We start from the raw sequence: 12860 nt of genomic DNA, 5'->3' as shown, positions 1-12860 counted from the left end.
TTGTCCATGGGCGTCTCCAGACAAGAATACTGGAGTGAGTCGCCATTTCCTCCTCCAGGGGTCTTCCCCACCCAGGGGATTGAACCCTCATCTCTTGCATCTCCTGCATTGGCAGGTGGATTCTTTTACCACTGTGTCACTGGGAAGCCCCTAATTCAAATTACTCATAGTAAAAGTCAAAGTATTTATTTGTGTTCATTGGAATGGAGACTAGATGGTCACCATTTTCTGTGTTACTACAAAATACTTTAGTCTTATGTTTTCTAATAATTATTACTTGTTTGTTTTATATTTTTAAAGAGAATTTTTGTTTTTTAGTTCAATGTGAAATCTTTCTATTCAAGAGATATTCCCTTTTTAGTATGTATAATTCTGGCAAGAGTGATAAAATAATTATTTTAAATAGGTAGTAGATGATGACACCCCAGAGATGTATAAAACAATCTCTCAAGAATCTCTTATACCGGGAAAACTGGAAATTAATTTTGAAGAATTATTAAAACAAAAAATGGAAGAAGAAAGACGACGAACAGAGGAGGAGCGGAAACATAAACTAGAGATGGAAAAACAGGAATTTGAACAACTGAGACAAGAAATGGGAGAGGTAAGATTTTAAGAAATATCCATTTATATCCCACAAATATCTATTAATCTAAGTATTTCCCATACATTACCTTACAGTAATTTTCTAAGTATTATTATTCACATAAAGGACATTCCTATGAGGCACTTGGTACAAGTTTTAGCATAGTTGAGTTGAGTGTACCTTTCCAGCCTGCTATAACTCTACTCCTGCTTGCTAGTTTGAAAAATATACAATTCCAAGCGACTGAGATATTACATTAGTACTTAAGTAAATATTTCTTCCTATATACTCACAGTTGTGTGTGATTACACCATGATTGAGAACTGTTGTTCTAGAGTGCTTAGTATACTCATTTATACTTATTTTCCTTGAAACAGAATTAAACTGATCATCAAAATAAAAACATACAAGAATACCACGGATGCTAATAGGAACATCAGTTTGGCAAGTCTTTGAATCATTTTACAGGCATACTACATTTCATTGTGCTTCACTTGATTGCACTTTACAGATACTGCATTTTTTAACAAATTAAGTCTGTGGCAACGCTGCATGGAGCAAGTCAGTGGACCCATTTTTCCAACATTTGCTCACTTTGTGTCTCTGTAAAACATTTTGATACTTCTTGGAATATTTCAGACTTTTTCATTATTATATATGTTATAGTGGTGTGTGATCAGTGACCTTTGTTGTTACTATTGTAATTGTTTTGGGCCACCACTAACTGCACCCATAGCAGATGATGAACTTAATCTACATATGTATTCTGTTCTGACTGTGTCACTTACTGGCTTCCCCTCTCCTTGGGCCTATTTCATTACACAAAATTACTGAAATTTGGCCAATTAATGGCCTCTAAGTGTTCAAGTGAGAGTCTCATGACTTTCACTTTATGCTTGGTTGAGAAGCGATTTGTCTCACTTTAAAAGCTAGAAATGATTGAGCTTAGTGAGGAATGCATGTTGAAAGCTGAGATACGCTGAAATCTAGACCTCTTGTGCCAAATGGTTAACCAAGATATGAATGCAAAGGAAAAATTCTTACAGGAAATTAAAAGTGCTACTCCACTGAACACATGAATTATAGCAAAGTAGAACAGCCTTACTGTCATGTAGAAAGTTTTAGTGGTCTGGATAGAAGGCCAATGAACCACAACATTCCCTTAAGCCAAAGCCTAATCCAGGGCAAAGCCCTAACTCTCTTCAATTCTATGAAGAGTGACAGATGAAGAAACTGCAGAAGAAAAGTCTGAAGCTAGTAGAGGTTGGTTCTTGAAGTTTAAGGAAAGAAACCATCTCCATAACATAACAAGTGCAAGGTGAATCAGCAAGTGCTATTGTAGACGCTGCAGCAAGTTATCCAGAAGATCAAAGATAATTAATGAAGGTGGCTACACTAAAAAATAAATTTTCAATATAGGCAAACAGGCTTATATTGGAAGAAGATGCCACCTAGGACTTCCTTAGCTAAAGAGGAGAAGTCATTGCCTGGCTTTGAAGCGTCAAAGGACAGGCTGACTCTCTTGTTAGGGGCTAAAATAGCTGGTGACTTTAAGTTGAAACCACTACTCATTTACCATTCTGAAAATCCTAGGACCCTTAAGAATTATGCTAAATCTATTCTTCCTATGCTCTATAAATGGAACAATGAAGCCTAGATGACAGCACACCTGTTGACAACACTGTTTACTGAATATTAAGCCCGTTAAGACCTACTGCTCAGAAAAAAAGATACCTTTCAAAATATATTGCTCACTGACAGTGCACCTGGTCACCCAAGAGCTCTGATGGAGATGTGTGATGATATTAATGCTGTTTTCATGCCTACTGGCACAGCATCCATTCTGCAGTCCATAGGTCAAGAAGGAATTTCTACTTTCAAGTCTTATTATTGAAGAAATAAATTTTGTATGGCTTTAGCTGCCATGAAGATTTTTTTTTTTTTTTATAGTTCTTCTGTGTATTCTTGCCACCTCTTCTTAATATCTACTGCTTCTGTGAGGTCAATACCATTTCTGTCCTTTATTGTGCTCATCTTTGTATGAAATGTTCCCTTGGTAGCTCTAATTTTCTTGAAGAGCTCTCCAGTCTTTCTCATTCTACTGTTTTCCTCTATTTCTTTGCATTGATCACTGAGGAAGGCTTTCTTACCTCTCCTTGCTATTCTTTGGAACTCTGCATTCAGATGGGTATATCTTTCCTTTTCTCCTTTGCCTTCTGCTTCTCTTCTTTTCTCAGCTTTTCTTTTCTCAGTAAGGCCTTGTCAGACAACCAATTTGCCTTTCTGCATTTCTCTTTCTTGGGAATGGTCTTTATCCCTGCCTCCTGTACAGTGTCACGAACCTCCATCCATAGTTCTTCAGGCACCCTATCAGATCTAATCCCTTGAATCTATTTGTTACTTCCACTGTATAATCGTAAGGGATTTGATTTAGGTCATACCTGGATGGTCTAGTGGTTTTCCTTACTTTCTTCAGTTTAAGTCTGAATTTGGCAATAAGGAGTTCATGATCTGAGCCACAGTCAGATCCCAGTCTTGCTTTTGCTGACTGTTCAGAGCTTCTCCATCTTTGGCTGCAAAGAACATGATCGATCTGATTTCAGTATTGACCATCTGGTGATGTCCATGTATAGAGTCTTCTCTAGACATCCTGGAATGTGAAGTCAAGTAGGCCTTAGGAAGCATCACTACGATCAAAGCTAGTGGAGGTGATGAAATTCCTGTTGAGCTATTTCAAATCCTGAAAGATGATGCTGTGAAAGTGCTACACTCAATATGCCAGCAAATCTGGAAAACTCAGCAGTTTCCACAAGACTGGAAAAGGTCAGTTTTCATTCCAATCCCAAAGAATGTTCAAACTACTGCACAGTTGAACTCATCTCACATGCTAGCAAAATAATGCTCAAATTTCTCCAAGCCAGGCTTCAACAGTATGTGAACCATGAACTTCCAGGTGTTCAAGCTGGATTTAGAAAAGGCAGAGGAACCAGAGATCAAATTGCCAACATTCGCTGGATCATCGAAAAAGCAAGATAGTTCCAGAAAAATATCTACTTCTACTTTATTGACTATGCCAAAGCCTTTGACTGTGTGGATCACAACAAACTGTGGAAAATTCTTTAAGAGATGGGAATACCAGACCACCTGACCTGTCTTCTGAGAAATCTGTATGCAGGTCAAGAAGCAACAGTTAGAACTGGACATGGAACAACAGACTGGTTCCAAATCAGGAAAGGAGTAAGTCAAGGCTGTATATTGTCACCCTGCTTATTTAACTTATATGCAGAGTACATCATGTGAAATGCTGGGCTGGATGAAGCACAAGCTGGAATCAAGTTTGCTGGGAGAAATATCACTAACCTCAGATATGCAGATGACACCACCCTTATGGCAGGAAGTGAAGAACTGAAGAGCCTCTTGATGGAAGTGAAAGAAGAGAGTGAAAAAGTTGGCTTAAAGCTCAACATTCAGTAAACAAAGATCATGGCATGCGGTCCCATCACTTCATGGCAAATAGATGGGGAAACAGTGGCAGACTTTATTTTTTGGGGCTCCAAAATCACTGCAGATGGTGACTGCAGCCATGAATTTAAAAGGCTCCTGCTCCTTGGAAGAAAAGCTATGACCAACCTAGACAGCATATTAAAAAGCAGAGACATTACTTTACCAATAAAGGTCCATCTAGTCAAAGCTATAAAGAAAGCTGAGCACCAAAGAATTGATGCCTTTGAACTATGGTGTTGGAGAAACCTCTTGAGAGTCCCTTGGACTGCAAGGAGATCCATCAAGTCAATCCTAAAGGAAATCAGTCCTGAATATTCATGGAAGGACTGATGCTGAAGCTGAAACTCCAGTACTTTGGCCACCTGATGTGAAGAACTGACTCACTGGAAAAGACCCTGATGCTGGGAAAGACTGAAGGCAGGAGGAGAAGGGGGATAACATAGGATGAGATGGTTGGATGGCATCACTGACGCGATGAACGAGTTTGAGTAGTTTCTGGGAGTTGGTGACGGACAGGGAAGCCTGGCGTTCTGCAGTCCATGGGGTTGCAAAGAGTCGGGAATGACTGAACGACTGAGCTGAACTGAACTGAGCTGATGGTGATTTCTCCGATGAATATGGACAAAGCCAACTGAAAATCTTCTGAAAAGGATTCAACGTTCCAGGTGCCATTACAAATATTCATGATTCATGAGAAGAAAGAATCAAAATATCGAATTCAGAAGAGTTGATTTCAACTCTTTCAACTGAGGATTTCAACTGATTTGATTTCAACTCATTTCAACGTAGAAAACGTTGATTTCAACTCCATGGATGACTTTGAGGGGTTCAAGATCAGTGAAGGAAGTGACCGTAGATGTGAAACAGCAAGGGAATATGAATTAGAAGTGGTCTCTGAGGATAGGAATGAATTGCTGAAATCTCATGATAAAACGTTAATGAATGAAGAGTTGCTTCATATGGGTGAGCAAAGAAAGTGGTTTCTTGAGATGGAAGCTACTCCTGATGAAGGTGCTGTAGAAATTGTTAAAATGACAACAAAGTGTTTAGAATATTGAATAAACTTAGTTGATAAAAGTGCTACCAGTTTTTAGATTGACTCCAATTTTGAAAAAAAAATCTACTGTGGGCAAAATGGTATCAAAGAGCATTGCAAGCTACAGAGACATGATTCACAAAAGAAACAGTCAATTGTTGCAGCACACTTCATTGTTGTCTTATTTTAAGAAATTGCCACAGCCACTGCACCCTTCAGCAATTACCACTCTAATCAGTCAGCAGCCATCAACACTGAGGCAAGAATATCCAACAGCAAAAAGATTATGACACTGAAGGCTCAGATTAGCATTTTTAGCAATATTTTAAAGTTAAGGTATGTATTTTGTTTTTTTAGACATAATGCTATTGCACACTTAATAGACTATAGTATAGTGTATGCACTGGGAAACCAAAAAATTAATGTGACTCACTTTATTAAGATGTTTATTATGGTGGTCTAGAATTGAATTCACAATATTCTCAAGGTATGCCTGTACTATAGACTCTACAGGGCCAGCTTCATGAGCATGCACCTTGTGCCCACATAGGACCCAGATTCAGAAGGGTCACACTTAGGATTTAGTGCTCTGAGGTTGTCTTTGAAACTTTACATGTTTATCTTTGAATCTCTGTGTTACAAGTAAAGTAGCTGGACAGTGGAGCTTGCACTAGAGTCTGGGGGCCTTGCCTCAACCACTCCTGATGATGTCTCTCTGCTTGTATCCATGGTGGGCTCTTGACACCTCTTCTCCTACCTCCTGATGCTGCAAAAACCCTGTTTAACCTTTTCCTACCTCTGGACACTTCTTTGCTCCATCTGGATGGCCAAGCAGTTAGAGGGGAGGGGAAGGGAGGAGGCCAGCATTCTACTGTCACCTTAGGCTTCTGGCTGGGCAATGGGCCACAGAAGCAACACAAGCAGCAGTCTAGGATGCATGCACAACCCCATTTATTGGGGTGAGGCGAGCACCCCAACTCAACTAGGACTGGTAGTGTAATGGCATGTTTAACAACTGACTCTGGGGGGACTTCTTGCCAGCTCCTGATCTAGGAACTGAGTGGGTTCCTTCAAGGAGGTTACAGCCTCTTAGAAGCTGACTCTGTCATGGGTTGGAGCAATGGACTTGTAGGGATATTTACTTCCTTGCCCAAATCGACCAAGAGACTACAAATGCTGTATATATAGTTAATAAGACAATATAATGAATATGCTACAGGAAAATACTGCAAGGTCTAGCCTTGGAATTTAAAAAAGAGTAATAGCATTTATCTTATAAAGGAAGCTGAAAATGAATTGTCTGTCTAGAAAAATGAAGTAAACTAGAATATATTTTAGTATACTATTGAGAAGTAATCTAATTAATACATGGCAAGTTAATTGTCAGACATTATGGTGCTACTCCGCTATGTCTGGGAGTTTTCAAGCAAGTAGAAAGCCAATTTCAAGATTACTCAGATTGTAACTGATTAGCCAACCACTAATTTTGATCAGTGACCTGGGAACCACTGTGATATGATACAATGTCATAATTGCTAATTTCTGCTATTTTAGGAGTTGCTCATTTTCACCCAGATAGACCAAAATGTGGAGGTGGTATGAGAAATAAAACTTTTTTCCTTTTGTTGAATCAAAAGATTAAGCCTCATGTCAAAATCATCCACTGTAACTCTCCCTGCATACCGTTTGCTCCTACCCAAACCCTGTCCCACCTTTTTACTTCTCTGCCTGGAACTCTAGGTCTTCCCCAGGAAAAGTGTACCAGGAATAACTGCAATATTTTACTACTCCATTAGGATTTAGTGTAAGAAGTATACAAATATTTTATATTTGTGAAATACACAATATTTTGTGAAAAGCAAAGGAAAAACTTGAATAAAAAGTATTCAAGATACAATGGTATAAAGAACTGGAGCCTGATTTTCACTGACTCCTTATCTTTCCTGGCAGAATATAGAGAATACAAGTGATATGTAGCAAAATGTAAGGATTTTATCACACTGTGTCTGTAGAAATGCTTAATTCAGAGTATTGAGTGATATTTGACTATCATCAAATCAAAGGCAGGAGTAATTTTTAAAGATTCTGTGGCTCTATATAGAGATGAAAAAATCATGTCCAGTGGACTGAGAGACCAGGCAAAAGGCCACACAGTATCAGAGTCAGAATTAGAACTTCTCTCAGCCCAGTGTTTTTTAAAATTTTCTTTACCTTCCCCTAAAAGATTCCTCTACAATTCCTCATAAAAGCTAATCTTCACATGCATATTTCAGTTTTAGCAGATTATAATGGAATATTAATGAGCTTTTCAGCCATAGTCTCTAGTTAAGTAGTATTTTAAATGAAGTTAAGATGTTATCTGAAGTCTTATATTTGTAGCACTACTTTTTTATTAGTTGGAGGCTAATTACTTTACAATATTGTAATGTTTTTTGCCATACATTGACATGAATCAGCCATGGATTTACATGTATTCCCCATCCTGATCCCCCCTCCCACATCCCTTCCCACCCCATCCCTCTGGGTCTTCCCAGTGCACCAGCCCCGAGCACTTGTCTCATGCATCCAACCTGGGCTGGTGATCTGTTTCACCCTTGATGATATACGTGTTTCGATGCTGTTCTCTCAAAACATCCCACCCTCGCCTTCTCCCACAGAGTCCAAAAGTCTGTTCTGTACATCTGTGTCTCTTTTTCTGTTTTGAATATAGGGTTATCGTTACCATCTTTTAAAATTCAATATATATGCATTAATATACTGTATTGGTCTTTTATCTTTCTGGCTTACTTCACTCTGTATGATGGGCTCCAGTTTCATCCATCTCATTAGAACTGATTCAAATGAATTCTTTTTAATGGCTGAGTAATATTCCATGGTGTATTTGTACCACAGGTTCCTTATGCATTTGTCTGCTGATGGGCATTTAGGTTGCTTCCATGTCCTGGCTATTATAAAACAGCATAGCACTACTTTTAATTAGTAAATTTAGGCATAGTTTTTAGTGGAAAATTTATAACATTTAGTTTTGATTTCAAATAATAGTGAGCTTTCTGGATAACTTATGTACAAACTAATTTTATGGTATTTAATACGTAAAAATCTTAATTTTTTTGAAGGAAGAGGAAGAAAATGAAACCTTTGAACTGAGCAGGGAATATGAAGAATTAATCAAATTGAAAAGGAGTGGTTCTATTCAAGCTAAAAATTTAAAAAGCAAGTTTGAAAAAATTGGACAATTGTCTGAAAAAGAAATACAGAAAAAGATAGAAGAAGAACGAGCAAGAAGAAGAGCGATTGATCTTGAAATTAAAGAGAGAGAAGCAGAAAACTTTCATGAGGTATATATATATATAGTTTTATATTTAAGTTATAATACAATAATGATGAATTTAACAGAAGTAACAATGACTTTGAAATTGTTTGTACTTAAAATTAACCGTCAGAGAATATAATAATCTGGGAACTAATAAAGAGCAAAATCACATTAAGATCTTGAGACTTTGAAAGATTTCGCTATTCTAGTATTGTTCCAAAATTACTTTGGAACAGAGAGAATGAGAGCCTATGGTGAACATCAAATGTTTCACTCTAGCAAAAATAGCTCAAAAGTAAATATTTATTGGTACAAGTTTTTACTTTGAATCAGTAGGAACCAGTGTATATTTGAGTTAAACTCCAGGGATTATTCATACCTACTTTATTACTTAAAGATGAGGCCAACAAAGCCTATGTGATCTGCTCAAAGTCATGCTAAATCATTCAGGAACAGAGCCTAAATAAAAATTCAGGTGATGTGAATTTGAAGTACCTCCATATTTAAAATAAGGAGATGGAGATACTCACGAGATGACCATAATGTCCCTTCCAGTTTAAGGACTAGTTCCATGATATGAATATTGGTTTAAATAAGATCTGGAAAGCTTATTGTCAGAATTGCCATTTTTGTTGTATCTAACACATGCTCTTCTAAAAACTCATTCTCACCAAATATTCAACTGTAATACAGTGTGAGAATTTGGGAGGGCATTCAGAGGAGATTGTTGAATAAAAACGATGAAACTATGGGCAAACTCCAGAACTATAAGCAATTCATTGAGACAGGGAGAATGTGAGCACAGCACAAGGTATTGCAGATACAAGCACAAGCAAGATGACCCATCTCTGATGCCGTGTTAAGTAACTTTATTGGGGTGCGCCGAAGAGACTTTTAAAACATGGAATATTATCACATAGGCATCTTCATTGCGTGATCATGTTGAAGCTTAAGATGGGTTTTGGATTCATGCATTAAAAAATTATTTGAAACCCTAAGTTTCAGGGACTGTTCTGGACACCGGGGCTACATTGGCAAATAAACCTGCATGAGTCCTGGCTCATATGGTGTTTAGAATCATCTAACAGGTGTAGGGATGTAAAATAATGACTGGGAAGTAAAGTCACATGGTGAAGTGGAAAATAGTTTCAAACAATTATAGGTGATAGGATAAAAAGCTGTAAAACTAGGCGTTGTTAGCTGAAGGGCCTTTTTAACCTTGCAGGCACTATGATTTTGGAACAATGTTAGTAATCAAAGTTTTAGGACAGAGTATAAAAAGCTAGCTTTAAGAATCCTGGGGTCATGGAGGATGAACTGGGACAAGGAAATGAAGTTGGGGGTCAAGGGAAAAAAATTGAGTTACAGGCAGGTGGTTGCTGAAAAGGCTAACATTTCTTCAAGACGAGTAGGGAAACTGTATGATGCTACAGAGAATTCAGGAAGTCTGGAGAGAGGTGGATGAACAAATTGTTTTGGACCTGTGAAGTTTGAGCTATATTTGGACAAGTAATGGCAGTCTGAAACATAGGCATTGAGCTCAGTTAAGAGGCAGGAACTAGAGACTGTAACTTTTTTGGATACTATTTGAAAGTACAGATGTAGATTAAAGCCATCCTGAAAGGGTTAATAGTTGTCAGATGAATAAAATCCTGGAAAACATGAACATTCAGTGGATGGATGGGCCACAAGATCAGTTGATTCCTTAGAGATAAATCACAGAAGGTAAAGAATTTAAATCAGGATGCACTTGCCCCACTTCCTTTTCTTCTGGTTAAAGGTAGTAAAATCTCAGAGCAGTCATACCTAACCCTATAAAATTTGTAGGTAAGAATACAAGAAATGATGCTGGTGGTTTCTTGTTTTAATGCTGTTACTGGCTCTTGTATAAAACAGGAGATTAGGAGCTGGCTGACTCTCTAACCCATGAGGATGTCCTGAGTTGAGTTTCCTGTGAGGAACCTGACATTCTTATCTCAATAAACTAAGGGTCACTGAAATACTGTATTAGCATAGTTCTGGCAGAGTATAGTCAACTTCCAGGGTAGGACCTGTCCCTTCTGATCATTTCAGGTTTCCTTCTTTAGAAAATACCTTCTCTATATTCCAGACATCTTTCAAGGCCTAACTCATGTAAACTTACCTAATCTAAGAATTCCATCCCAGCTCCTGTAGCCCTTAACTGTACCAACATTTGGTACATAAATCACTTAACTGCCTAATAGTGTCTGATTTTCTAGTTTGATTCTCCAGAACCATTCTTTACATTCTCTTTTATCCCAAATTCACTGCTTAATTGTATTGCCTGTAATATCCACATGCTGGGAGTACCGATGCCCTACTAAGAATGCAATTAAAGAACAAAGATCATTCCATTTATAACGTAATTCTCAGTAGATCCATTTCCTGTTAAAACTTTTTTTTCCATTTATTTTTATTAGTTGGAGGCTAATTACTTTACAATATTGTGGGTTTTGTCATACATTGACATGAATCAGCCATGGACTGTTAAAACCTTCTAACCTGGCTTTACAGGGATTCAAGGAAAGGCAACTGTACTTAATAACTGTAAGACTATTCATAAACTTTCTTGCAGTTAACTTTTACTTAAATTTATTTTCTAAAGGCAGGTTTTATAACTACATAAGTAAAATTTATGAGTTTACACAAACTTTTATACAAAAATCTAGAAGGTGAGTTATTAAGTGGGAGGGATTTAGTCAGAACAGTAGTTGTTATATTTGCTGAAATATACTATCTTGAAGATTTGTTAAGTAAAGAATAACATTAAATATTCAGTGTGAACAAAGAGGTCCATTTTTCTTTCCATGTAAGTCTCAGAAAAGTCTGTTGAGATAAAACTGCAGTTTACTAGTTTGCTTATTAAACAAGCAGACCATTGTTTAGCATGTATTTTTTACCCTATTTAAAAAAAAAATAACAAGAAACAATCATATCAATAAAATTCATTAGCAATAATGGTAGTCTGGTATGTTTATCAACTGAAGGCTAAATAATGGCATGAAAAATAGAATTTACCCATCAAGTCTCTAATTATGTCTGATATCCTAGCATTTTCCAGTATCAAATAAAAACTGGACTCAGGAGAACCAGGAAAACAATCCAACTTAAACTTCTATATTCATTGGAGCCGTGGTACACTTTAAACTATAAAACATTGGTGAACCAATATTTTTCTTATACAGGCAATTATTTTATAGCTTATTTGAAAATTTTGTTTGGTTGCATAGGGTATGTGGAAGTAGTTTCCTCATAGTACTTTGAAATACGAATGGTGAGATTTCTAGATAAACTCACAAGAGTCTAAGGAGTTTAGCGACCAAGAGTCAACCACAACCAAGGTATTTTTGAAACCATGGGTTAACTGTACTCACAAAGACCCCATTCTACTAAAACTGCTCTCAAAGGCCAGTGAGTGACCTCATCACCAAATTGGTTTTACAGACGCACTACCTGACAGATCAAATTCTACCCTTACATTACCCCTTTATTTTCATGGCTGCCAACTCTTACCCCTAAATAAACTGACTCAGAACTGTACTCCCTCCGTTTCCCCAAGTTTCAGTCATTGCCTCTTTCAACAGTTGTCTTCCTATTTTATTCTACCTGTAAACGTTCTTCTTTGCCATTGCTTATCGATAAATTATTTACTGGATGGAATTCATCTGTTATTAGCAAAAAAGGATGAGGAAGAAATCATGAAGTGGGAAATAACAAAATTGCATTTCTGTATTATGTAGTAGGTAAAGAGTTATGTGGAGACTCTTATGAAAGTATTTTAATAATTGTTAATAGTGTATGATTTCCTCATCCTTTTCTGTTACTCAGTACTATTAACAAGCACTGAGATTTGGTTGGGCAAATACACTAGGACTCTGGAGACAATGTGTGATATTTACACTGGGAGAATAATTCCAACTGTTAAAAAGAGTATTTCACAAATGAACTTTCATCTTTCCTAAACTGGGGGATAGTCTGCAGTGCAGGAAATAGCATAACCCGAACATGTTAATTATCTTGTGCCTAGGCATCTCCAAAACTATTAACATTTTAGTTCTTGCTGGTTTTTAGAAAGTAAACAATTCTTATTCTTGGCCCCTTTTTGTAAAGGAGGAAGATGTTGACATTAAGCCTGCAAAAAAAAGTGAGGCTCCATTTACTCATAAAGTGAATATGAAAGCTAGATTTGAACGTATGGCTAAAGCAAGAGAAGAAGAAGAACAAAGAAGAATTGAAGAGCAAAAGTTACTACGTATGCAGTTTGAACAAAAGGAAATTGATGCAGCACTACAAAAGGTACCAGGCTTTCATATCCTTTCTTTACCAAAGATTTCTGAAAAACAATGAAATTTAAGAGGGGGACTAAAAATACATTTTAATAGCTTTCAAATCAGTGAAAT

At 37.1% G+C, this 12860-nt stretch overlaps 1 protein-coding gene across 9 annotated transcripts in view; it reads left to right on the top strand.

The window, feature by feature from the left end:
* Positions 1-12860, top strand: part of NEXN (nexilin F-actin binding protein) — a 53702-nt gene that overhangs the window by 39531 nt on the left and 1311 nt on the right. For 8 of the 9 annotated variants that reach the window (XM_070467872.1, XM_070467871.1, XM_020891960.2 and 5 more), the window contains 3 exons: positions 407-604; positions 8243-8464; positions 12571-12756. In XM_070467872.1, the coding sequence (XP_070323973.1) occupies positions 407-604; positions 8243-8464; positions 12571-12756 (606 nt within the window). The remainder of the gene's footprint in view (positions 1-406; positions 605-8242; positions 8465-12570; positions 12757-12860) is intronic. The other variant, XM_070467876.1, reaches the window with a different exon arrangement.

This window comes from Odocoileus virginianus, chromosome 5 (assembly GCF_023699985.2).
Source record: "Odocoileus virginianus isolate 20LAN1187 ecotype Illinois chromosome 5, Ovbor_1.2, whole genome shotgun sequence".
NCBI lineage: Eukaryota > Metazoa > Chordata > Mammalia > Artiodactyla > Cervidae > Odocoileus > Odocoileus virginianus.
This window is presented reverse-complemented; position numbering and strand designations above follow the sequence as displayed.